A 26,944-nucleotide genomic window follows, 5' to 3' on the forward strand; every position below is an offset into this window, starting at 1 on the left:
TGTTTCGCCATGTTGGCCAGGCTGGTCTCGAACTCCTAGCCTCAAGTGATCAACCCGCCTCGGCCTCCCAGAGTACTGGGACTACAGGCGTGAGCCACCACGGCCAGCCCCCACATTGCTTCTGGCCTCTGTGGTAGACATCCCAGACGGGGCGGCCAGGCAGAGGTGCTCCTCACTTCCCAGACGGGGTGGCCAGGCAGAGACGGTCCTCACTTCCCAGACAGGGTGGCGGCCGGGCAGAGGCGCTCCTCAGTTCCCAGACGGGGTGGCCGGGCAGAGGCGCTCCTCACTTCCCAGAAGGGGCGGCCGGGTAGAGGCACTCCTCACTTCTTCCCAGACGGGGCAGCCGGGCAGAGGCGCTCCTCACTTCTTCCCAGATGGGGCGGCCAGGCAGAGACACTCCTCACTTCCTAGATGGGGTGGCGGCCGGGCAGAGGGGCTCCTCACTTCCCGGACAGGGCAGCCAGGCAGAGGCGCTCCTCACTTCCCAGACGGGGCGGCCGGGCAGAGGCGCTCCTCACTTCCCAGACGGGGCGGCCGCGCAGAGGCGCTCCTCACTTCTTCCCAGATGGGGCGGCCGGGCAGAGGCGCTCCTCACTTCCCAGACGGGGTGGCCGGGCAGAGGCTGCAATCCCAGCACCCTGGGAGGCCAAGTGGGAGGCGGAGGCTGCAGCGAGCCAAGACCACGCCACCGCACTCCAGCCCAGGCAACACTGAGCACCGAGTGAGCGAGCCTCCATCTGCAGTCCCAGCACCTCGGGAGGCCGAGGCGGGCAGACCACTGGAGGTCAGGAGCTGTAGACCAGGCTGGCCGACATGGCGAAACCGCGCCTCCAGCCAAAAGAGAAAAACGAGGGAGGGGTGGTGGCGCGAGCCAGCAATCTCAGGCAGCCGGCAGGCCAGGGCAGGAGCATCACGGGAGCTGGAGGCAGGGAGTCTGCAGCGAGCCGAGTGTACTCCAGCCTGGGCCACAGAGGGAAGAAAAGGAAAGGAACGGACGGGAAGGGAAGGGAAGGAACGGACGGGACGGGAGGAAGGAAGGAAGGAAGGAAGGCAGGCAGGCAGGCTAAAAAAATCTTAACCTCTAAGTATTTTTAATGTTGAAAAAGTGAGTAACTCTGGAGAAGGAGAGGGGACTGAGATTGGGAGTAGTACTTAGGGGCTTAAATATATATTTGAAGAAATCAAAAAATTATGACAACACCCAAAGCAAGTATAACAAAATGTTAAGATTTATTCGAGCTGCATAGTGGATATGCTGGTTATCATTTTATTATTTTTCATAGAACTGTTCTGTATATCTGAAGTAGTTCATAACAAAAACAAAACTACCCAATGGAAAAAATGTTTACCACCTAATCTTACATAAAAATTCAGGATGTGTAATTTTTTATATAGCAAGAGTCTAATTTTGAAGACAAACAAAAATGCAGAAAATAAACTACCAGTGATGATCTCTCTATGGGCTAGATTATAGGAGACTTCCTTTTGTTTCTGCAAACAGCATCGTTATTTTGGCTGAAATGTTAAATGTTAATTGTAAGAAAATGGACTCAAATCCCACTACCAGAGATTAAACACCATTAAGATTTTTGGAAACATCTTTCTACGTGTATGCTTACAATATTACATAAATACTTGCCGTCTGGAACCTGCTCTTCTCACCCAATAGTATCTTTCCATGCCAACTACGTCATTTATGGCTACATTTAACATTCACTGAAATGTCAGAATTTACTTAACCTATCTCCTTCTGGAGGACAAGAATATGGATTCTTTGCTATTAAAAACAAAGTTGAAATAGAATGAAGTGTACGTGAGTGCAAACTCTTTAATAACGATGACTAAATCAAAGACCAACGTAGTCTTCACACAAATGATAATCTCTTTTTCCCACCGTGTCCAAAATTGTCTGTCACCCATTTATGAATCACACTTTACTAAGAAGCCTCCCTCTCAGGCTCTTTATCAATCGTATCAGAGAATACAGTTTGTGTTTTCTTTTATATTTATGTATATTTGCCAATTTGTCTGTGTATGTGTGGTATTCTTTTTTCCTTATTAATGATCATTAATTTTTTTGTGTTATATATTCTTAGAAGTTTTTCTTAGTCTGTTCATTGTATTTAAACTTTGTTCACAGTTTAATTTTTGTAATCAGTTTTTGCCATTCAGAATTTGAAATATATGGTCAAAAGTTTCTGAGTTTTGAGGCATAAGCCTTCCCCACCCCAGTATTGTAATATTCACCCTTTCTCTAGTTGCATTTTCATACATTTAAATCTCTGAGCTGTCTAGGATGTATTTGGCTTTATGTAGTAGCCAGCTTTATATTTTCCAAATGATTAGTCATTTTGTTCCAAGAAATGCCATCTTTATCATATTATTACATTCCACAGATTCTCGAATTTTCACCTGGACTCTACACTGTTCCACTGTTTTGTCTCTTCCTGTACTAGTACTGCACTGTGTTAATTAAAACATTCCTATAATGTTTTAATATCCAGTATGGCAAGTTATACCCAGAAACATGTTATGACTCTCCATTCAATCTTCATATATGTCTCTGAATAGACTTGTATAGTTTTCTTCAAATAAGTACTGCTTACTTCTTTAAAATTTTCCTATAGATATTTTGGTTACTACTATAAACGGGATATTTTCTTCCACTGTATTTTCTAATTGAGTATTTTATTATCAGCACTTTCAGAACAATTTTAAATAATAAAAGGGCTAAAAACAATGATTATGTGACTTAAAATGAAAGCCTTTATGACTATAATAGACACAAAAACAAAGTAAAGAGACGCCATGGACCAGAAAATGTTGTTTCTTTCCAACAGAAAAATGGGCAAAGACTATGAAAAGCAATGCAAAGAAAATGAAATATGAATGGCTAATAAGCAAGTGAAGCAGCTCAACCATTTGTATACATTACGTTTGTAATAATGACGTCTCTCTGGGTTGACAAGTATGTGAAACAAGGGTATTTTTATACACTAGCAAGAATGCAAAATAACAAGCACTTGGGCAAGCAAAATGTTCACAAGTTAAACGTGTATGCACATCCTAGAACTTAGAAATTACAGTCCAAAGTATCCTTTAGAAAATTAACAGTAAACTGGTTGGGTGCGGTGGCTCACGCCTGTAATCCCAGCACTTTGGGAGGCTGAGGCGGGCGGACCATGAGGTCAAGAGTTCGACACCAGCCTGACCAACATGGTGAAACCCCGTCTCTACTGAAAATATAAAAAAGTACCTGGGCGTGGTGGCACATGCCTGTAATCCCAGCTATTCAGGAGGCTGAGGCAGGAGAATTGCTTGAAAGTGGAGGTTGCAGTGAGCCGAGATTGCACCACTGCACTCCAGCCTGGGCAACAGAGCAAAACTCCGTCTCGGGAAAAAAAAAAAAACAACAGTAACTGCGGAAAAGAAGAAATGGGTAGGAAATATCCACAGCAGCACTGTTTGTATTACTGAAAAATTAAAATAATCTAGATGTTCATAAAAAGGAGAATGGAGAAATAATTTGTGGTGGATTAATTAGTAGAATACCATAAGCAAAAGAAACAAGCTTGAAAGTATCAATAAGGATAGATGTCAATAGTAATGCTGAATGAAAAGAAACAAGTTTAAGAAGGAAACACAATGATACCATTTTGATAATACACAATATTCTTCCCATTCCAGTAGGTGTAACTAAAGAAACACAATATTCTATTATTTATGAACACATACTAATATAATAAAAGTATATAAATGTGGATAGGAAACACACACACTAGTTTCAGTATCAGCTACCTCAAAGGAAGAAATGATAGTTTGGGGACTTTTTTTTTTTTTTTTTTTTTTTTTTTAGAGATAGGGGTCTTACTCTGTCATCCAAGCTGGAGTGCACTGGCATGATCATAACTCACTGTAACCTCCAATTTCTGGGCTTAAGTGATCCTCCCACTTCAGTCTCAGGAGAAACTTGGACTACCACACCTGGCTAATTTGTTTTCTTTGTGTAGAGATGGCATCTCACTATATTGCCCAGGCTGGTCTCGAACTCCTGGCCTTAAGTGATACTCCTGCCTCAGCCTCCCAAAGTGTTCAGATTATAAGCATGAGCCATTGTGCCCAGTCTTTTTTCTTCTTCTTCTTTTTTTTTTTTTACATAAAACAAGACCTGAAACCAATGTAAATCATTTATTAATTCTAGCTGGTAAAATGTATTAATATTTGTTGATTATATGTGTGTATATTACTCTGTTATCTAATATTTTAAGTACTTAAAAATTGCAGTTCAGTTTTAATATTTCATGTTTCTATGTTACCAGATTTAATTTCACACATATATATATATTTTTTTAAATATGAGGGTAACCACTTATTTTATAATCGTTCTGAAAATCAGGAATTAATGCTGAATTACATCACATCCTTCTGGCAACTACTGAAATAATCATATGGTTTCTTTCCTTGATCAGTTAATATGGCAAATTATATTAATAAATTAACCTTGAATTCTTGGAATTGGTCATTACAGTTTCTTTTTTAAGTGTCTTAAATTTTTTTTTTTTTTTTTTTAATTTAGATGCAGGGTCTCACTCTCTCCCCCAGGGTAAAGTGTAGCGGCATGACCTTGTGGGCTCAGTCTCCCAAGTAGCTAGGACTACAGGCATGTGCCATCACGCTGGTTAATTCTTAAAATTAATTCAAAAAAAAATTAAAATTAACTTTTATTTGCAAATTGTTATGTAAACCACTCCTAGGCATATACCCAAGAGAAATGAAAACATGCATCCATACAAAAACTTGTGTTTATACATGTCCATAGCATCATTGTAATAGCCAAAAGGTAGAAACAAAACCAAACGTCCATCAACAAATGAATGGATAGAGAAATCAGCCACACACACACACACACACACACACACGGAATATTATTTAGCCATACAAAAAACCAAAGTACTGATACATGCTACAACTTGGATGAAATTTGAAAATACTATGCTAGCTGAAAGACACAAAAGGTCGCATATTGTATGACTGCTTTCATATGATAAATCCAGAATAGGCAAATCCATAGTCAGAATGCCCATTAGAGGTTACCAGAGAATGAGGGAGTGGTGGTGATTATTTAATGGATATGGAGTGTTTTTATGGGCTGATGAAAGTTTTGAAACGAGAGTGAGATGGTGGTTGCACAACACTGTAAATACATTAACTAATACTGAATTTTAGCTTTAAAATTTCAATGGTATATTATGTGAACTGCACACAATATACCATTGTATATGGTATATACCATTGTGTACCATGGCATATTAAATGAAACTGAAACTGAATTTGTTTCATTTTGTATCATTAAAAAAATACATAAATTCTGAGAAAAAATAGTGACACTGGTCTGTAGTTTTATTACTGCCCTCTTTCGGTTTTTCTTTATTTTTAACAACCAGAATAACAATTTTAAATGTAAACCAGAAATTAAGGTAGGCATAAATTCTGCTTTAACTATATAGATAAGTTATAAATGAAGGTAAAACATCTATTTACAATAGTAAGAAGATTTTTCAATATTTATCTATGGTATATTCAATTTGAAAGAGAAATTAATGTTCTTTAATCAGAAGGGCCTTCTTCAAAATGATTTAAGAAATCAAAGGAAATAGGCTGGGCACGGAGAGGCTGAGGCAGGCGCATCACCTGAGGTCAGGGTTTTGAGAGCAGCCTGGCCAACATGGCGAAACCATCTCTACTAAAAATACAAAAATTAGCTGGGCGTGATGACACACACCTGTAGTCCCAGCTACAGGGAGGCTGAGGCAGGAGAATCGCTTGAACCCAGGAGGTAGAGGTTGCAGTGAGCTGAGATGGCACCACTGTACTCCAGCCTGGGTGACAAAGCGAGACTCCATCTCGAAAGAAAAAGAAAAAAAGAAATCAAAGGAAATGTTTAATCTGCTAATCTGCATTATTTTGTATTTTTAATCTGAGATAATCCATTAATCTATACAAATTCAAACTCTTGGCCTAGAATACTCTTTTGATCCTTTATCTTCAATAATGAATCCAAATTAAAAATTGCTTTAAACTGAAACAAAATATTACAAAAACAAAATAAATACATCTCTTAAAAAGAGGTAGACATTATTGTTATTTAAGTCAATTAAGTATTATATGACAGACTATCTTAAGGCAATGTAAAAGTATAGTTACCTTTTCTTTCTCAGTTCCATCTTTTGACTTCTTTTTCTTTTTTAAGCTATCCTAAACAAAGAAATATATGTATCAATTTTAAATGCTAAGGACACAGCATTATAGAACAAGGACAAAAATACTCAAAAAGTGATTTGCCCTATGACTGAAAAAAGGCTACTCCAATCCCAGTATATAATTCCGAAAATTTAAGAGAAATATATGTTATGTATACATTTGCTTGTAAGCAAACAGGCATCTTTATCTGGCTGTATACCAAATTTACTCTTAAAATGATAAGTATTGTCTGTAATACCCACACAGCTTATTTTAAAATAGGACTTCGTGCCATTGCCTGTGTTTGCTTATGGTGGTCACATGCACTGGAGTTGTATTCTAATTTGAGGAGGCAACAATTTCTGCTTTTGAATCCTTTGAGTTCTAGCTATTAATCTTCCTAAGCCTAGTTTCCTTATCCACTTTATCCATAAAGTGGATTACCAAATTACTTCCTAAAGTTGTTGAGATTAAATGAGTTAATAAATTAAGTGCTTAGAATTGTACCTAACAGATAGCAGGCACTCAATAAATGTTAGCTATCATTATCACGAGACTGGCTCTTCTGCTTTAAAAGACAAAGAGAAAACCAACATTTACTGAGTACTTTCTAGATGCTAGGTATTTTGCCAGAAGATCTCTCATGGGGGCAAGCAGCTATCTGTTACAAATGCAGACAGCTGCTTTGGTTTCCTGAGACTCCAGTACAGTGTTTGTCAAATTGTGGTCCATACACACCCCAGTATCAGAATCACATACACAGATTCCTGAGACAGGGCTCAGGAATCAACACTTTTTTCCGAGAACTTCTTAACTTTTTTCTGACCACTAATGTTTGAAAGCCAACTGTGTGTCTGACAATCCGGGTTAGTACAGAACAAATTTAGGTACAGTATAGTAGAAAGGACACTGGACCAGATTTTAGAAGATAAAGATTCAACTTTTAATTCTAATTCCAGCTGTATAATTTTAAGCCAATGCTTTTTATCTGAACTCTAACTTCTTTATGAAAACAGGGACAATAATGTCAGTTACCATGGAAATGTGGAGACATGGAGATATATATATGAAAGCACTTGAAGAATTATTAAATGTCACATGCAAGATATTATCAAGTATATCAATTAAGTGGCATAGAACATCAAAGTACAAACATCAGACTATCTTATTCTTAAATTGAGAGCAACTTTAGGAAGAAAAACTTAATTAAATGTCTTTTTATCCAATATATTAACAATTTAAATAATTTACCTTACTGTCTGATTCAGTTTCTGACATGGAGCTTTCAGAAGATTTATGTGAACGGTTCTTCTTTTTCTTTCTCCGTTTTCCTTGTTTCTTATCCTACATAAAATATTTTTAGGAACATTTGCTTTCTGTCTCAAAAATCTAATTTACACATTTATTAATATAAAACTTTTATCAGTGAACAAAATTTAATGAAAGGATCAGCTTCTACGTTTTTTTCTTAATACATCACTTTCCTGTTATAAAGATCAAGTGATTTGAATCACATGTAATGCCTAGCATCTAGTCAAATAGCATTTGATTTTTCAAATTTTTTTTCTACTGGTATTTTTAAGTCAACAAAACAAATTTTAAAATCTAAAAAATATATTATATACCAATATTTAAGTTTCTAGTTACCACTCATTCATGTTAGTCCTCTAAGTTACGGATAATTAATCAAAACCTGAAGTCAACATTTCTAACAGATATTTCACAATGGGTTTCCACTTGACATTAAAGAAATTAAGAGATATTATTTCATGAATCATTATAAGCAAACCTTACCTCATCTTCAGAATCAGAAGAACTGCTGGAAGAATCAGAGCTTGATGAAGAAGAAGATGAATACTTGACCAAGCACAAAATAATTAAAGCTTGTGAGATGCGAGAATTTTTTTCTTTTACAAAGTCTCTGAAATACTTAATGAAATCAATCTAGTTTCTGAGAAACAGATGCCATATTCATAAGTCATAAATATGAAAATATAAAATGTCACACTTGTTCTCTGTACAAAAGCTCAACAAGTTAACATATGTGGCCATGGTCACCAATCTTTCTCTTTAAATAGCAACAGAAAATGTACTAGGTTATAAGATGGTTGGCCGGGCACGGTGGCTCACGCTTGTAATCCCAGCACTTTGGGAGGCCGAGGCGGGCGGATCACAAGGTCAGGAGATCGAGACCACGGTGAAACCCCGTCTCTACTAACAATACAAAAAATTAGCCGGGCGTGGTGGTGGGCGCCTGTAGTCCCAGCTACTCGGAGAGACTGAGGCAGGAGAATGGCGTGAACCTGGGAGGCGGAGCTTGCAGTGAGCTGAGATTGTGCCACTGCACTCCAGCCTGGGCGACAGAGCGAGACTCCGTCTCAACAAAAAAGATGGTTGGCACCTTTTTTTATATCAGTGATAGAACAAAACCACTCTTCACAATCAAAGAACCTCTAAGTTCTTTGACTCATCTGGAGTTTAAGTTACCTTTAGCATACAGATTAAATGAATTATTCTTACTTTTTTTGTTGGCTCTTAATTGTAACATTTAGAAAAATGGAAAACTTTTGCTCACCCTACCAGATTTCTTCTTTTCTTTTTTCTTTCTCTAAATGGAAACAAAAGTACAAGTCTAAATAAGCTGATGTGAGTTTCCAAATGCATCTATTAACAGTAGTATACAGCATTATTATGAAAATCCAACTATGAGATTAAGAAGAGCAATAAACTAAAAGTGGTATTACCTGTCTTTTTTTGGATGAGCTCTCACTTCCACTTAACAATTTCTCCCTGTGTTTTTCCAGTTCTTTCTTCCAGTTCTGCAAAAAGGTTATGAACACCATCAGAGGCTATCTAACCTTTCCAATACACCTAATATATAGAGACAGCCACTGCTTCCTTCCCTCCATCCTCTAATACCTGTCACCCATTTCAGCTTCTAATTACAGTCAAAAGAAACACAGGTGCCAATCCTTGACCCTATCACCAAAGGACCCTCTACTAGCTCTTTTCAAAGAGCATATTAAGGGATAGGGGTTCTGTATTATTGAGGAGCAGGTATTATTACTGAAGCTGAGGTCTCTTTTCAACAAAGATGGCTAGATTCTCCGTCTAGTCTGTAAAAGTTGAATTAATCGTTACTGTGATTGATACGTTATATACATGTTTGTAATCAAAACAAGCAAACAGGCTGGGTATAATGGCTCACACCTGTAATCACAGTACTTTGGGAGGCTAAGGTGGGAAGATTGCTTGAGCTCAGAAGTTGGAGACCAGCCTGGGCAACATAGTGAGAACCTGTCTCTACTAAAAATAAAAAAAAAATTAGCTGGGCATAGTGGCCTGCAACTGTGGTCCCAGCTACTCGGGAGGCTGAAGTAGGAGGACTGCTCAATCCTAACTTGGAATCCAAGTTATCTAAGTCTTAGATGACTTACATTACAAGATGATTATTCCCTATTTTTTAAAGCATGCACGTAAATACAAACTTGTATTCACTATAACAATAACACTTCTAAAATACAGAACCTCTTTAAGAGAGCTATGCCCAAATACTTAGGGTTTTTTTTTTTTTTTAATGGAGACAAGCGGTGGCGGCGGGGGGGGGGTCTTACTTTGTTGCCCAGGCTGGTCTTGAACTCCTGGCCTCCCGTTTCAGCCTCCCAAAGTGCTGGAATTATAGGTGTGAGCCACCATAACTGGCCAAATTAGTCTATTTTTTTTAACAGGTACTTTTTACAAACCTCATTCATTTTTTCTTCAAATTCAGCCAAAGCCTTGGAGCCTTTCTTTTTCTTTTCTAGTTGCTCTTTTACTTCTTCCCTTAAAAAATAGAATGTACAAATAAAATTTCAAGCAATTCAAATTAGATAAATGCTTATGAATAAGATAACAACATTTCATAAACTCTTCTAAATATTCTAATAGACCGCTATTCAATGTCGGTAACATTTCAATTTCTTTGTTCACATCTATAAAAATACATTACCATAATAAAGCTAAATAAATAACACTAATCACTCCTTTTCTAAATATGGATTTTAAGAGCTAATACGCCAAACATCTAAGCACTTACAACAGGCACTATTTAAAATACATTTTCATTTAGTCCTCACAACAACCCTGTGAGAAAAGGTATGGATCCCCATTTTATAGATAAAGAAACTGAAGCTTGGAGAAGGTAAGAAATCCACCTAAGGTCATAAACCTGGTAGTTTTCAGTGTTAGGATGCCCTGAAATCTATCTGACTGAACTACTACATTCTATATATGATCCATTTAATAAGGTATCTAACATGCTGTGCAGAGACGAGTTAATACAGTTTGCCTGATTGCTTATTCTTGGAAAGACATACTTAAAAGACTGGCCCTAGATGGGCATCTGGGAACTTGAATTCGGAGGATTCTTACTATTCTCTGATAAGAGCAGATCATTGTGCCTAAAACTGTACAAACAATGGAGTTCAAGCTAAATACCTATTTTCCTTCTGGGAATCTGGATTTTTTTTTTAAAAGAGACAAGGCCTTGCTCTGTCGCCCAAGCTAGAATGGAGTGGCACAATCATAGTTCACTGTAATCTTCAACTCCTGGCCTCAAGCAATCCTCCTGCCTCAGTATCCCAAGTAGCTAAGACTACAGGCATGTACTACCACATCCAGCTAATTAAAAAAAATATATATATATATATATTTTGTAGAGACAGCATCTTGCTATGTTGCCCAGGCTGATCTCAAACTCCTGGCCTCAAGCAATCCTCCTGCCTCAGCCTCCCAAAGTGCTGAAACTGTATGCATGAGCAACCATGCCCAGCCCTGGAATCTGGAATTTTGGTAAATGACAGGCAGAGGCTAACCAGCCTCAATAAAAACCCTGGGCACTGAGTCTCTAATGAGCTTCAATTGGTTGCCAATATCTCACATGTATTATCACAACTCTTTACTAAGGGAATTAAGTGACTCTCATGTGATCCCACTAGGGGAGGACCCTTCAAAGCCTGCTCCGGGACTTACCCAAACTTTGCTCCCTGTGCCTTTTCCTTTTGCTGATTGTGCTTGGTAGCCTTTCACAGTAATAAATCTTACCATGAGTACGACTATCTGCTGAAACTCCAGTGAGTCCCTAGGAGTTACTCAACCTGAGGGCTGTCTTGATGATCTCTGATACACATGTAATATATTTACTTGGACATTTCCCCTTGAAAATTCATTCCCTCTCCCCATTAAAACAGACTTTGTTTTGGGATAATGCATTTTCTGGTATGCTGCAATGGTTAACAACGGCACTCACACACACTGGTAAACAATCCTTACTTCCTATTTAACTCAAAGGAAGGATTCCCTATTATACACAAGCATACTTTTCAACCAGTTGCCCAGTTTTCAAGGGCACTTGGGATTCTGAAGTTAACAGCTCTGAAGCCTATGTCATATGTTGTCTCAGGAGTATGGTATTAATAACGAGGAAGACATACTAAAGAATAACACGGCCCATACTCTGATGCTTTATTTACAAAAATCAGTAAGTTTTTCTAATTCATTGAAAAGCTGGCAGATAAAACTAGAAACAAAGCTGAATATTATTCTTCCTGCTATCTGGTTACACATCAGTAAAGGACAAGACTACTTAAACTCACTAAACAGCTTTGACCACTGCAAGGTTAAGGTCTTTTATGGAATAGAGAAGAGACTGGTATGAAAAAGTTACCTGGCAGTGCTTTGGCTATACTGGGTAGTGGGTTCTCAAATGTTTGCTTTATAATTGTACATGTGTTTCACACATTCAAAAGAAAGCACATATCAAATGTTACTTAAAAAAAAAAATTACTTATCTGGCAATTGCTTGGCAATCAATAAAATCAATTAAAGTCTTAAGAATAAACTTTAAAAAGTTGATAAAAGCTTATAAATAGGTAAAGTGTTTCACAAATACCAGGTAGGCCTTGGTCGATTCAGATAATCCTGTATTGTTGGCCCTGAAGACTGGATTGGACCCCTTGATCTCGCCATTGCTATTGGGTTCATATAGGCCTTGGGGAAAGAACAACAATTAATCCATTAAAGCAATCATTAAACATGCAAAAGCTCACTTACTCATCAAGTAATCTTTACTATAAATACATAATATATCCAGCTAAGTATATGCAATCTGACTAACCAACTCTTCATTCTAAAAACATTAATTTAATCCTCTTTTAAGCCTTAAGAGTTTGGGAGAAAATGTGTGTGTGTGTGTGTGTGTGTGTGTGTGTGTGTTTTACAACAGATATGATGAAATAATAGATACCTCTGAGCTACTGATGGCTTTACAGCTCTTTCTTCTAAAGCCCAGTAACCCTGTGAGGGTGATACCAGTATGTTCACTAGAAAATTAAGAAACTCAATTCCAGGCTGGGTGCGGTAGCTCACGCCTGTAATCCCAGCACTTTGGGAGGTTGAGGCAGGTGGAACACCTGAGGTCAGGAATTCAAGACCAGCCTGGCCGACATGGTGAAACCCTGTCTCTACTAAAAATACAAAAATTAGTCGGGTGTGGTGGCACACACCTGTAATCCTAGCTACTAGGGAGACTGAGACAGGAGAATCACTTGAACCCAGGAGGTGGAGGTTGCAGTGAGCTGAGATCGTGCCACTGCACTCCAGCCTGGGCGACACAGCGAGACTCCCCCTTAAAATAAAATAAAATAAAATAAAATAAAATAAAATAAAATAAAATAAATTCATTTCCAAAGAAGTTAAATAAGATCTAACTCTAAATTCATTGTTTATTCAACTACATCTTGTCTCCCAGGAAATACTATGTCATAGTGATGACAATTTTATTCACAAATAGTTAACATCAAAAATTATACACAGGCAACAAAAAAATAAACAGAACATCAAAATGTAAAATGTTTATGCATCAAAGGACACTGTTAAGAGTGAAAACACAATTCACAGAATGAGAGAAAATATTTGTAAATCATAAATCTAGTAAGAGATTAATATCCAGAATGTAAAATGAGCTCCTACAACTTAACAACAACAAAAAAACTCCAAGTAATTAAAAAATGGGCAGAAGACTTGAATAGGTATTTCTCTAAAGAAAGTATACAGTAAATGGCTAATAAACACACACAAAAATGTTCAATATCACTAGTCATTAGGGAAATGTAAATTGAAACAAAGAGATGCCATTCTATACCCATTAGGACGGCTATTATCAAACAGAAAATTGCAAGGGTTAGCAAGGATGCAGAGAAACTGGAACCCTTTCACATTGCTGGTGGGAATGTAAAATGGTGTGGCCACTGTGGAAAACAGTTTAGTGGTCCCTCAAAAAGTTAAACATAGAACTACCACATGATCCTAAATCTAGGTACACACCCAAAAGAATTCAAAGAAGGGACTAAACAGATACTTGTACACAAATGTTCACCACTGCAGAATTCACAAAAGCTGAAATGTGGAAACAATGCAAATGTCCATTTATGGATAAATGGATAAACAAAACTGTGGTATATACATACAATGGAATATTATTCAGCCTTAAAAAAGAATGCAATTCTGATACATACTATATACAACCTGGATGAGCCTTGAAAATATGCTAAATGAAATAAAACAAGAAAAACACAAAAGAACAAATACATGATTCCATTTATATGAGATACCTAGAAAAGAAAGTAGAATGGAGGTTAACCAGGGTCTGGAGAGAAGAGGAATTTGGGAGTTTATTGTTTATTGATACAGAGGTTCTTGTTTGGGATGATGAAAATGGATAGTGATGATGGTTGCACAACACTATGAATGTACTTAATGTCACTAAACTATATACTTAGAAACAGTTAAAATGGTAAATTTTGTTATACACATTTTAGCTCAATTAAAACATCTGCAAAAATTTAAATCGTGCTGTCTACCACACTTACTACAGCAGAAAAATATTTTAGAGATTTTTTTCAAAAACATATTCAGGCAAAACAAAGCAAAAGGTTTCTTTGTTAATGACAGTGTTTAGCAAAGCGATGTTGTTTTATTAAAATTCGCATTGCTACTGATACAAAGTCTGGTCTTTAATTCAGTCTCTACCTCTTATATTTAGTTTTTCCAAATTTATTTTATTTATTACTATTATTATTTTTTAAAAGACAGGGTTGGCCAGGCGCAGTGGCTCACGCCTGTAATCCTAGCACTTTGGGAGGCTGGGGCAGGTGGATCACTGAAGTCAGGAGTTCGAGACCAGCCTGGCCAACATGGCAAAACCCTGGCTCTACTAAAAACACAAAAATTAGCTGAGTGTGGTGGTGGGTGCCTATAATCTCAGCCTCCTCAGGAGGCTGAGGCAGGAAAATCTCTTGAACCTGGGAGGCAGAGGTTGCAGTGAGCTGGGATTGTGCCACTTCACTCCAGCCTGGGCGAAAGAGCAAAACTGTCTCAAAAAAAAAAAAAAAAAAAAAAAAAAAAAAAAAAAAAAAAAGACAGGCTGGAGTACAGTGGTGAGTGGTATGATCATATCTCACTGCAGCTTTGAATAATCCCCCTACCTCGGCCTCCTGAGTAGCTAGGACAACAGGTGTGAGCCACCGTGCCCAGTCAATAGACATATATGAAACTCTTCTACTTTTTAAATAAAAAGAATTTTGATAGAAAATGACTACCCTCAAGGTTGGTTTAAGGCGTTATACCTTGCAATAATCCAAAATAAGTGAAATGAAACAATATATTTGTTGCATTTTATTTAACAAAATCTATGAAAATGACCATCACTTCCCACCTCTATAACAGATAAAAGTTATATACTTCCCGATTTCTCTGTCAGAGTAAACAATATAAAACCAGCATAAACAATACATACTGAGAACTATTACTGTTCAACTGACAAAGCCTAATTACTTGGAATGAAAAAGACAAATCTTTGACATACTTTTCTACAAGCAGGAACAAATGCTAGAGCCCCTCATGTAAGGAATGTTTACAGAATCAGGGCAAGATGTGGACATCAAATGCAACGTTAAAGACAGAAGCATATTGTTCTATTTTTTGTATAAACGGTTATAACCTCAAATATTTCACTCAACTGCTTTTGCTAAGCATTTCGATTAGTTGGTGTGGAAGTATGACAAACAATGAAGGCAGAAATGAAGACAATGAAGGCAAGTACCATGTGCAGCTTAGTTCACCGTTTGTAAAATAGGAGTATTATTTGTGCTGTTCAACACAGTTAAGTTGGGCTCAAAGCGTCCGCCTACTTGGGTAATAAAATTTGGCCCAAAAGGCCAGGTGCACTGGCTCACACCTGTAATCTAGCACTTTGGGAGGGTGAGATAGGAGGAGCTTGAGCTCAGGAGACCAATCTTGTCTCTACTAAACAAAACAAAACACAACAAAAACCCTCTGTATATGGTGAACTGCAACCTGGATTGATGTGCAAATAAGTTCTAACCTAATCAAAGAGTATACCCTCTTAACCAATCAACTGAGTCTCAGCCAATCACAGGAGCTCAACCCTCAACCAATCCCAAACAGAAGGCTGCCAAATTATGCCCAAATAAGGCAAACTCAGAACTGCACCAATCAGGTAATCTCTGTATGTCATTTCCTGTTGCAAATATAGGTCACCAGGATGTAGAACATCTTCCTCCAGTTCTAGAATCTTTTTCTTGCTCAAATGACCTTTGTTAAATTTAACTGGTCTTGGCCGGGCGCGGTGGCTCACGCTTGTAATCCCAGCACTTTGGGAGGCCGAGGCAGGCGGATCACGAAGTCAGGAGATCGAGACCACGGTGAAACCCCGTCTCTACTAAAAATACAAAAAATTAGCCGGGCGTGGTGGCGGGCGCCTGTAGTCCCAGCTACTCGGAGAGGCTGAGGCAGGAGAATGGCGTGAATCCGGGAGGCGGAGCTTGCAGTGAGCCGAGATGGCGCCACTGCACTCCAGCCTGGGCGACAGAGCGAGACTCCGTCTCAAAAAAAAAAAAAAAAAAAAAAAAGAAATTTAACTGGTCTCAGGTTTTTGTTTTTGTTTTTAACAATATTGATCATATTCTAATTTCCTTGGTATCATGTCATAATTTTGGCAGTATCTAATGGCAAAATATTTCAGGTTAGAATTGTAAAAATTGTTTATTTCCGAAGAGTGCAAATATACACATATCAAGGATATTCAGGTCTAAATTACTAAAACAGCAAACACTGAAAACACCCAACTGGCTATCAAACTGGGATTCGCTAAATATATTAAAGTATCCCCCTATGAAATATTATGTAGCTACTAAAATGAAGTAGATCCATAGTTCCTGATAAGAAAATGTTTAAGATTTCTCAAGTGAAAAACAAAGGCAAGTTGCCAAAATGAAAGAATTATTTTAATAAATAGCTAAAAACTTAAAAATTAGAAAAAAAAATTTGGCTGCATGTGCACCAAAATATAAAGGAAAACATCCATATTCATTCACGCATTGGAGAAAAAAATTTTAAATAATGATTACCTTTATAAAACAAAAAATGTAACTGTATAAACATTATTATAGTAACAAAGGTAAACAAAATGACAAAAATCCAACCACAATACTGCCACTCCAACTCAGAGAGCTGAACTGTCCTTATGTAAAAATTCGCAGATAATGCAGTGGCAATTTTTCATTCTAATGAAAAAAAATGATAACATTTACCATGTTTTACAGTCTTCAAGTTATCTAGCAGGCATCTTTAAAGTATATTAATATTTTTATTATCTTACTGTGTACTATCAAACTGCTTTCATAAAGTACATACCAACCTATTCCTACTTTTCAGAGGAAAATAATAGTAAAGTAGTATATTCACACGATAGGACTACGGGTACAATTACATCAAGTACTGCTGAATAAGGCTTACTTTTAAGCTTTTGGCCACAAACACTATCTCAGTCTGCTTAAGTACACTCCAAATATCTCCATTATTTATTTCAAATATAATAGCAATATTTTTTAAAGTGCATCTTATGTTCCAGGCTCCATGCAAAACACTTGATAGTCTGCTCTTATTCATTAAGCAACAATACTTTTCTTTAAAACTATGCACAACAGAAAGCTTTTAAAACAAGAAAAATAACTATTTTTACAAAGGTACAAGAGTTTTCATTTTTGTATCAGTGTGAAAAATAATGCTTCTAACATTAAGTGGGTGGCATGGTTAAGCATTCACTAAAATACAGAGATTGTGCAATTTCTTGAAACATTTCACTATGACTTAATCATTATAAATACTGTGACCTTGTAAATCAAACATTCACATCCATATGTAACTAGAATTCTCTGTGGCTTCAAACTGCTGCATGAGTTCAGATAACAGAAAATGATTTGTTTCTGAAACTCAGGATGGCAAATTGGTCTCAAGGGGATATGTATGTGGGCAGGTACAAAAAGAGCAATGCAGCAAAACTGGCTAAAGACACAATGTGCAGAATTTCATTTGTCAATTTGATTACCTGTTTTTATCTAGAGGATACATCTATTTTAGAGGGCCCAAAGTAGCAGAAAAGAACATGAAGAACACTTCGGAAAATAACAAGCACAAAAGGTGGCCATCACGAACTTAAGAGCCCTTTACAAGTCCTGAATTAAAACGTTCAGTTATAAAAATTGTTCAAGAATGTATACCAAGTTTCCTAATGTAAACTACTGACTCTGGGTGATGATAATGTGTCGATGTAGGTTCATCAAATGTAACAAATGTACCACCCTGCTGGTGCTGGCGAATGTTGATAATGGTAGAGCCGCACAAGTGTGGAGGTACACGGGAACCCTCTGTACTTTCTGTTCAATTTTGCTGTGAACCTAAAACTGCTCTAAAAATAAAAATTAAAAAAACTGTTCAACCTGAAATTCACTGTGGTTTTTTTTGGAAAGCAATCCTATCATCTTTAAAACTATGATTGTTTCATCAACGTAAGAAAGAACAGGAACTGTTTTTGAGACAATCTCAAAAAATGCCAATATTTTCAGAGGCAAATATTCATTTTGTTGCTCCAAATCAAGTGTTATGGCAAAACTATGGAGTCAGTAAAAAGATCAGTGGTTGCCACACTTGGGGGCAGGGGTGGTAGAAGAATGGCTAGGCAGAACAGAGGATTTTTACTCTTTATGATACTATATTGGTGAATGCATGTCATTATAAATCTGTTGGCCGCATGTGGTGGCACTCCTGCAATCCGAGCACTTTTGGAGGCCGAGATGGGAGGATTGCTTGAGGCCAGGAATTTGAGACCAGCCTGGGCAGCATGGTGAAACCCCATCTCTACAGAAAAACAACAAAAAATTAGCCAGGTGTGGTTCCGCGCACCTGTGCTCCCAGCTACTTGGGGGGCTGACGTGAGAGGATCCCTTGAGCCTGGGAAGTTGAAGCTGCAGTCAGCCATGATGGTGACACTGCACTCCAGCTTGGGCAACGAGTGAGACCCTGTGTCTAAATAAATAAATAAATAAATTTATTTGTCCAAGCCCATAGAGAATGAACACTAAGAGTGAGCACTAATATAAACTACTGACTGGATGATAGTAACATGTCAATGTAGGTTCATCAATTTTAACAAATGTACACTCTGGTGAAGGATGTTCATAATGGGGAGGCTATGCATGAGTGGGGTCAGGAGGTAAATGGGATATCTTTGTACCTTCCTCTCAATTTTGCTGTAAAACTAAAACTGCTTAAAAAAAAAAGTCTTAAAAAGAAAATCAGGAGTTAAGATGTACAGAACTGAGTATCAGATGACTTAAGTTTTGGTCCCAGTTTAAACAGTCTTACCCCTCCTCTATGCAATGAGGAGACAATCCGTGTCTTCTACCTCTTAATTTCTTGTTCTTAATCCCAAATTTTGAAGTGCATACAAAATGTTACCAGAATACTCTGTGCCATAGCTGCATACAAAAAGTAGTACGTAGAGCCCAGAGCTATCAAAATGTTCTAGTAAATGAAGCTAATTTGGTTAAGTTTTTCAAATGCTTTAGAGGGATGTTTAAACCAAAACGTCTTTTCAGTAATATGAAACATTTTAGGTCTGTATACGAAACTGCATCCAAGGTCAGGTGATCTCTAAACATTCAAGGCCCAAGGGTATTAAAAGAGCCCAAATACTCAAACACCTAAGGACGCTCCTATGCTGAAATGGTGTTATGCTACATAATTTCAACGCCATGACAATCAAGACAGCACAACAAAGCCTCACCTACAGCCAGGAGAAAGAACATCCCGCTATCTTGTAATAAAGATTCACTACCACAGTGGTTCCTAGACATTTTCCATTATAAAGACTATACAGAAGTACAAAGTTTTTAAGATGGTGAAATGGTTTAGATCTGTGTCCCCGCCCAAATCTCATGTCGAACTGTAATCTCTAATGTTGGAGGTGGGGCCTGGTGGGAGGTGACTGGATCATGGGGGCGGAGTTCTGAATGGCTTAGCATCCTCCTCTCTCCCGCACTGTATAGAGATGAGTTCTCAAGAGATGCGGTTGTTTAAAACTGTGTAGCACTCTCCCCGTCCCTCTCTTGGTCCTGCTCCTGCCATGTAAGACGCCTGCTCCTGCTTTGCCTTGCACCATGAGTAACAGCTCCCTGAGGCCTCCCCAGAAGCAGATGCCGCTAAGCTTCCCGTACAGCCCATGGAACAGTGAGCCAATTAAACCCTTTTCTTTATAAATTACCCAGTCTCAGGTTTTTCTTTATAAAAGCCATGCAAGAACTGGCTAATACAGATGGCAAGTGTCATCATTTCGTAAATGTTTAGTCTCCTTTGGTGCGAGACACACACAGCTTGCAAGTAATTGCTGAATAAAAAAGCGAGTTGAAGAAACGTAGCACATTCGTTTTACGTGCATTTTCCTCATTTTGCTACTCAGTGGCTAAAACTTTGTCACAGGCAAGCCCAGGAATTGTCAGGCTGCAACCTAAGCTTATTGTTATTTCATTATGTTTACTACCCATTCAATCTGATTCATAACCTGAGTTTTTCAGCACCCCCCCACCCCTGGCCCAGCGGTCTAGAATACTTTCCTCCCATCTCCGCTTCTCAAAAGCACCTTTTCTTGTGAATGCCTTTAGAATCTCTAATATCTATCAAGGACCGTTTCCTACTCTTTCTGCTATAAGTTATTTATGCATCTCTTTTATCTCATTTACTACAGTAATAATTTTCATGCCCAGTACTCGCTCACACATCTTGCCTTTTGTGGTTTCAATTAATCTGTAAGGTTGTAGATAATAATGATCCCCTTTAATAGACGAAGGCACAGAGAAGAAAAGTAACTTGTTCTAGGTCACCCAACTTCCGACGGAACAAAATTGACATTCCAGTTTTGTGTTGGACTCGAAAGCCAACTATTTTCACGCCATTCATTCCCTCACAGTGTCTATGGGTGCTAGGTCCTATAGGGCGCTGGAGACACGAGAGCAAATGCTGCCATCCCATTTTCAAACGGGGGCCTGCTTGTCGCTAAAACCAGGCGCGCTGCTGGCTCTCCGGGACAGGTACCGCGTCGAGGCCTCTATGCCTCCCTCCCACTTGGGAGCGCAGGAGGAGAGGGGTGCGGACCTGGGGTGGCCGATACCAAGGGGCGGGTGAGTCGGGCGCCTCCAAGGGCCTAAGACTTCGGAGTTACATGGCGGGGCCGGGGGGGGGGGTTTCCCCGAGCCCTCGCAGTTCTAAGTGGACACTGGGGGCCCGCGTACAGCAGGGAAGGGTGCAAACCAGCAGCGCCAGAAAGAGCGACGAGGTGAGGGAAGAAAAAAGGGGCGGGCAAGAGAGAACTGGAGACCCTAAAGCGCCAACGGCGTGCGCGGCGCACGCGCATCTGGGATCGGCGGAGGGTGCTGGGTCTGCGGGCCCCACGTCCGAGGGCTGCCGCTTGCCCTCCGGCCCGGCCGGGAACAGCGAGAAGTCTTGCTGTCCTGCCCCGGCCCTGCGTCGCCCCACTGTTTTCCCGGCTGAGTACTCACCACCCGATTGTCCCGCTTCCCCATGGTGCTGGACTGAGCGCACAGTGGCACGCCGAGGGAAACCGGGCCGGAGAAATGGCGGAAGAGGGCCCGCCGCAGGTCCTCTTTCCGCCTCCCCACTCCGCCCAGAGAGCGGCACCACGCCGACTCGACGGCCGCGCTCTGCTACAGCGCCCCCTGTCTCTGTGGAGGACAGACCGGCTCCAGAGATCGCTGCAGTTGGCGGAGCGCCTGCAGGAGTCCGGTTGTTTATTAGACACCCAAGAGCAGGCGACGCTGCACTTCTGCACCGGAGCCCCACCAAGGCAGCTCGCTTCAGTTTGGCCTTGGATTGTTTTGCTTTCTCCCATTCTTTTTTTTTTTTTTTTTTTAGACATACTCTCGCTCCGTCGCCCAGGCTGGAGTGCAGTGGCACGATCTCGGCTCACTGCAGCCTCCACCTCCCGGGTTCAAGCGATTTTCCTGCCTCAGCATCCCGAGTAGCTGAGATTACAGGCGGCCGTCAACACGCCGGGCTAAATTTTTTGTATTTTTAGTAGAGACAGGGTTTTACCATGTTGGCCAGGCTGGTCTATAACTCCTGACCTCAGGTGATCCGCCCGCCTCGACCCAAAGTGCTGGGATTACAGGCGTGAGCCACTGCGCTTGGCCTTTCTTCCATTCTTGATACGCTGAAATCCTCATTCGAGGGGACACAAAGATTCTCCCGATGCTTACTTTGTGCTTGACAGAGTGCAAGTGCTGGGGACAAAGTGAGGACCAAAGAGCCTTGGTCCCTCACGGAGCCCATCAGCTGGTGGGGGGAAAGACAGTGCTGTCATAGACGCTGCTAACGAAATCACCCTTTAATTTCAATCCCATTCATTCATCACCTGTGCATTCATTTCACACTAATTTTTGAACACGTAGTTTGTGCAGTTTTCACTAACTGGGTGGCTGGAAGCTGGAGCTGGGTAGGGCACAAAGATGATTAAGAAAAATCCCTGTCGTCAAGGAGCCTGTTTATAAACTCTTAAGGGCGATAAACACACACAGGGCCAACTTTACTGCATAACATATCATAATATTGGCACTACCGCACTGCAACTTTAAGGAAGATGATCTGGGCTCCAGAGAAGATAATCATATTTAGTAAGTATTTATAGATAAAGCGACCCCTCTGGGTTCATCTTAGCAATTATCATTAGGAAGTAGTTGAAAATCAATTAGGATCTTCTCCGGACTCTTGGAAATGGCAAAATGGGAATTACACTCATTACATACAAGAACATGCCTTAAAATCATCTTTCCCAATCTCTGCCTCCCTCCCTGCATTTTTCATGCTACACTATATGACAGATGCTCCCAACTACCGTTCTCTGTCTCAAAACTTTTCCAAACTCTCACATGCAGTCCTTGGTGGTTCTGCTCCCTACTAAGTGTTGATTCTTCCTCAGTAACCCACTTTCCAAAATGAGGCCTCCAGTCTCTCATTTCTCCTCCTCCTCCATTACCCCTGACTTAAGCTGGGGACTCTGACTAAAGATAGGCTTCTTTTTATACACAAGAGGAAGAGGAGAACCTATTAATATTAAGTTATTCTTTCTTTCCTGGCTTATTTTTCATGTTTTAAATATTCTAGGCTGGGCACGGTGGCTCACGCCTGTAATCCCAGCACTTTGGGAGGCCGAGGTGGGTGGATCACGAGGTCAGGAGATCGAGACCATCCTGGCTAACACGGTGAAACCCCGTCTCTACTAAAAATACAAAAAAATTAGCTGGGCATGGTGGTGGGCACCTGTAGTCCCAGCTACTCGGGAGGCTGAGGCAGGAGAATGGCGTGAACCCAGGAGGCGGAGCTTGCAGTGAGCCAAGATGGCGCCACTGCACTCCAGCCTGGGCGACAGAGCGAGACTGTCTCAAAATAAAATAAAATGAAAATAAATAAATAAATAAATAAATATTGTAGGCATCTGACATATTTTTTTAATACTCCAACATGAGAAGCATGATAATACCTGTGAGAGAATATAGTTTTTTTCCCTCTTCAGCTCCTTCTTACCTTTCACTTCCTTGGTTGGCTGATTGTACAGAACACAGAGATTTTTTAAAATGTGGTATAAGTCAACAGAAAGATTGTGTTTCCTTTAGAAGTCTCTCTCTCTCTGCCAGTGTACACAACCCCTCCTGGATGAAACATGAATCCCTGGGGGGACAGAGAAACAAGAAAATGACCAGGGGCCTGTGAAGATAAGGAAGATGGCAAGAGCTATCAGGAGCTCATCTGAGTGGACTACATGAAGACCAAATCAGTCCAAGACTTCTCAGGATATAATTCATTGACAGTAGAAATCTTTACACATTCTCAGCACATGTGTGATCTGCTAATAAATACACTTCCCTCCTAGCAATGGGCCTACATGCGCTCCCAAATGTTCTAGGCATAACCAGGAGATTACATTCCATTTTGTGGATGAGAAAAACCCAGGCGAAGGGAAGCCGGGTAATTTGTGCCAGCTTCCACAGCAAGAAAGCAGAGAAGCTGGGGATTCAAACACAGGTGTGTCAAACATGAAAGCACTTACAAGATGCAGTCTCTATTAAATACACATGTAGACACACAGGCACACATAGACACACACACACGCCATGAAAGCATATGCTTTCCTTACAAAATCACACTGCCTTTGGGAAGGGAGAGAAGAGAGGGAGGATTGAGAAGTGGCATTTCAGGTGGATTGTGACCCTGGGCCAGCTTCCCTCAGAGGAACTGAGAGGGAAGGACATTACAGAGGGAACAGCCTGCGTAAAAGGAGTGGTGATGTGGTCAGGTTTGGCAGCATAGAACACATATTGAAGGGAACAAGGCTGGAAAGCTACACTGGGGCTGGAGGCAAAGGACCTCGAATGCCAAAGGAAGAAGTTATATTTTATTCTGCAGGCAGAGCCTTTTTTTTTTTTGAGACGGAGTTTTGCTCTGTTGCCCAGGCTGGAGTACAGTGGTGAGATCTCGGCTCACTGCAACCTCTGCCTCCTGGGTTCAAGCGATTCTCCTGCCTCTGCCTCCCAAATAGCTGGGATTACAGGCACGTGCCACCACACCCAGCTAATTTTTGTATTTTTAGTAGAGACAGGATTTCACTATGTTGGCCAGGCTGGTCTCAAACTCCTGACCTCAGATGATCTGCCCTCCTCAGCCTTCCAAAGTGTTGAGATTACAGGCGTGAGCCACCACACCCAGCTGTAGAGTCTTTTTAAAATTAATATTATTTTAATTGACAAATCACTGTATACATTTATGGAGTACAATGTGATATTTTGTTGTAGGTATACAATGTGGAGTGATTAAACAAATTAACATATCCATCACCTTACTTACCTGTCTTTTTTATGGCGAGACATTTGAAACTTACTCTTGGTTATTTTCAAATGTATGATACATTATTATTGACCATAGTCACTCTGCTGTGCAGTAGATCTCAAAACTTATTTTTCTTGTCTATTTAAATCTTTGTACTCTTTGATCCACAACTCCCACTTCCCTCCCTTCCCACTCCTCCAGCCCCTGATAACCAAATTTTACTCTCTACTTCTATGAGTTCAACCTTTTTAGATTCCACATATAAGTGAGATCATGCAGTATTTGTCTTTCTGTGCCTGACTCATTTCACTGAATATAATGTCCTCCAGATCGACCCATGTTCTTGCAAATGAGATAAAGCTTTTTAAGCCGGGTAGTAACACAAGCATTGAGAAAAGGCAACGCTGTAAAGAGTAACAGTCTAATAATAATAATAATTCTCTGGAGCAGGATTTTTCAGCTTGAATAACAAAGATTATAACTCAGATGGCATCTTTAGCGATGAACCTGGGTCTATATCCAAATTAAACAATATAGTTGTCCTATATATTTTTCTTTTTCTTTTTTCTTTCTTTCTTTTTTTTTTTCTTGAGACAGAGTTTTGCTCTGTCACCCAGGCTGTAGTGCAGTGGTGAGATTTCAGCTCACTGCAACCTCTGCCTCCTGTGTTCAAGTGATTCTCCTGCTCCAGCCTCTCAAGTAGCTGGAATTACAGGCACATGTCACCACCACGCCTGGCTAATTTTTGTATTTTTAGTAGAGATGGGTTTTCACCATGTTGGCCAGGCTGGTCTTGAATTCCTGACCTCAAGTGATCCACCCGCCTCGGCCTCCCAAATTACTGGGATTACAGGCATGAGCCACTGCTCCCAGCCTGATTTTCCTTTTTTTTTTTTTTTTTTTTTTTTTTGTTATTGTTATGTGGGTATTTGAGATTTTAAACAATGGTGAGAGATACAGAAACTCAACCCACAAACCCAAGTATATTGTTTTGGCACGCATGTCACTAGACTGGAAATGAAAGCATGGAGCTTTTATGTTTGAAGACAACAGCTGTTGTCTTTATCCAACTATCTTAAATGACAGAGCAAAAGACAGGAAACAAGTTAAATATCCAGCACAAGGGTTAAAGTACGGTATGTCCATGTAATGGCAAATTATGCAGTTATTTAGAAAGTGATGTAGAGCTGTATGTGTTGATAGGGGAAAATGGCCACTATACATTATTATTAAGTGAAAAAGAGAATTATAAAGAGTATGAGGCCAGGCACGGTGGCTCACACTTGTAATCCCAGCACTTTGGGAGGCCGAGGCGGGCGGATCACGAGGTCAGGAGATCGAGACCACAGTGAAACCCCGTCTCTACTAAAAAATACAAAAAATTAGCCAGGCGTGGTGGCGGGCGCCTGTAGTCCCAGCTACTCGGAGAGGCTGAGGCAGGAGAATGGCGTGAACCCGGGAGGCGGAGCTTGCAGTGAGCCGAGATTGCGCCACTGCACTCCAGCCTGGGCTACAGAGCCAGACTCCGTCTCAAAAAAAAAAAAAAAAAAGTATGAGTAGGCTGGGCACAGTAGCTCACACCTGCAATCGCAGCACTTTGGGAGGCCGAGGTGGGCAGATTGCTTGAGCTCAGGAGTTGAAGACCAGTCTGGGCAACAGGGCAAAATCTCATCTCTACAAAAAATTAGCCAGGGTTGGTGGTGCACAATGGTCCCAGCTACTTGGGAGGCTGAGGTGGGAGGATCACCTAAGCCCAGGGAGGTTGAGGCTGTAGTGAGCCATGTTCATGCTACTGCACTCCAGTCTGGGTGACAAAGTGAGACCCTGTCTCAAGAAAAAAAAAAAATGTGAGTATATAGAGTATGGCAGTATGTGCAGCAAGAGGATGTATTGGTTGAGCCTTATGAAATTGCTGATATGCAGTAATTTCTAACCTATGAGAATGGCAATTTCATATGGTTCAACTTTTTACATACGTATGCTTGAAATCTTCACTGCTGGATACTTCATAATGGTATTAGTGAGTTTAGAGGGTGGGTATTGGAATTTTTATTTTCCACCATATTCCCTTCTTTCTGATTTATTTTATTTTATAGGGTGGCTCAGCTAATCAACTCCCCTTGCTCCGATTCCACACTCACCATTTAACTTCTGGATGTAATTTTGCCTACATGCAGAGAAAACGATCACCAGCAAACATGATCATCTTGTGCTCCTGACAACTATATTTCTTGCTGTAAAAAATATAAAAAAGGATGTTTTTAAAAAAGAATTTGGATCATGAAAACCAAATAGACATTCATTTTAATTAATTTTCCTCTTGTAAACCCCGGGTTGAGTACTATTATTGGATAAAGGCAGTGGAAGCTACCAAGTAAAGTGAGTCAGAAAGGAAAGTTTCTGGTGTTCA

General features: G+C 40.0%; 1 protein-coding gene across 1 annotated transcript in view; it reads right to left on the bottom strand.

Annotated features, from left to right (window-relative positions):
• FAM133B (family with sequence similarity 133 member B) overlaps positions 1 to 21,314 on the bottom strand; it is a 31,270-nt gene extending 9,956 nt beyond the window's left edge. The window contains exons 1-8 of the mRNA XM_003252454.3: positions 21,195 to 21,314; positions 12,173 to 12,270; positions 9,987 to 10,065; positions 8,988 to 9,062; positions 8,819 to 8,851; positions 8,038 to 8,100; positions 7,495 to 7,587; positions 6,208 to 6,258 (exon numbers count right to left, since the gene is read on the bottom strand). Of these exons, the coding sequence (XP_003252502.1) occupies positions 6,208 to 6,258; positions 7,495 to 7,587; positions 8,038 to 8,100; positions 8,819 to 8,851; positions 8,988 to 9,062; positions 9,987 to 10,065; positions 12,173 to 12,270; positions 21,195 to 21,218 (516 nt within the window). The 5' untranslated portion in view covers positions 21,219 to 21,314. The remainder of the gene's footprint in view (positions 1 to 6,207; positions 6,259 to 7,494; positions 7,588 to 8,037; positions 8,101 to 8,818; positions 8,852 to 8,987; positions 9,063 to 9,986; positions 10,066 to 12,172; positions 12,271 to 21,194) is intronic.
• Positions 21,315 to 26,944: the final 5,630 nt, after the last annotated feature.

This window comes from Nomascus leucogenys, chromosome 11 (assembly GCF_006542625.1).
Source record: "Nomascus leucogenys isolate Asia chromosome 11, Asia_NLE_v1, whole genome shotgun sequence".
NCBI classification, from domain to species: domain Eukaryota; kingdom Metazoa; phylum Chordata; class Mammalia; order Primates; family Hylobatidae; genus Nomascus; species Nomascus leucogenys.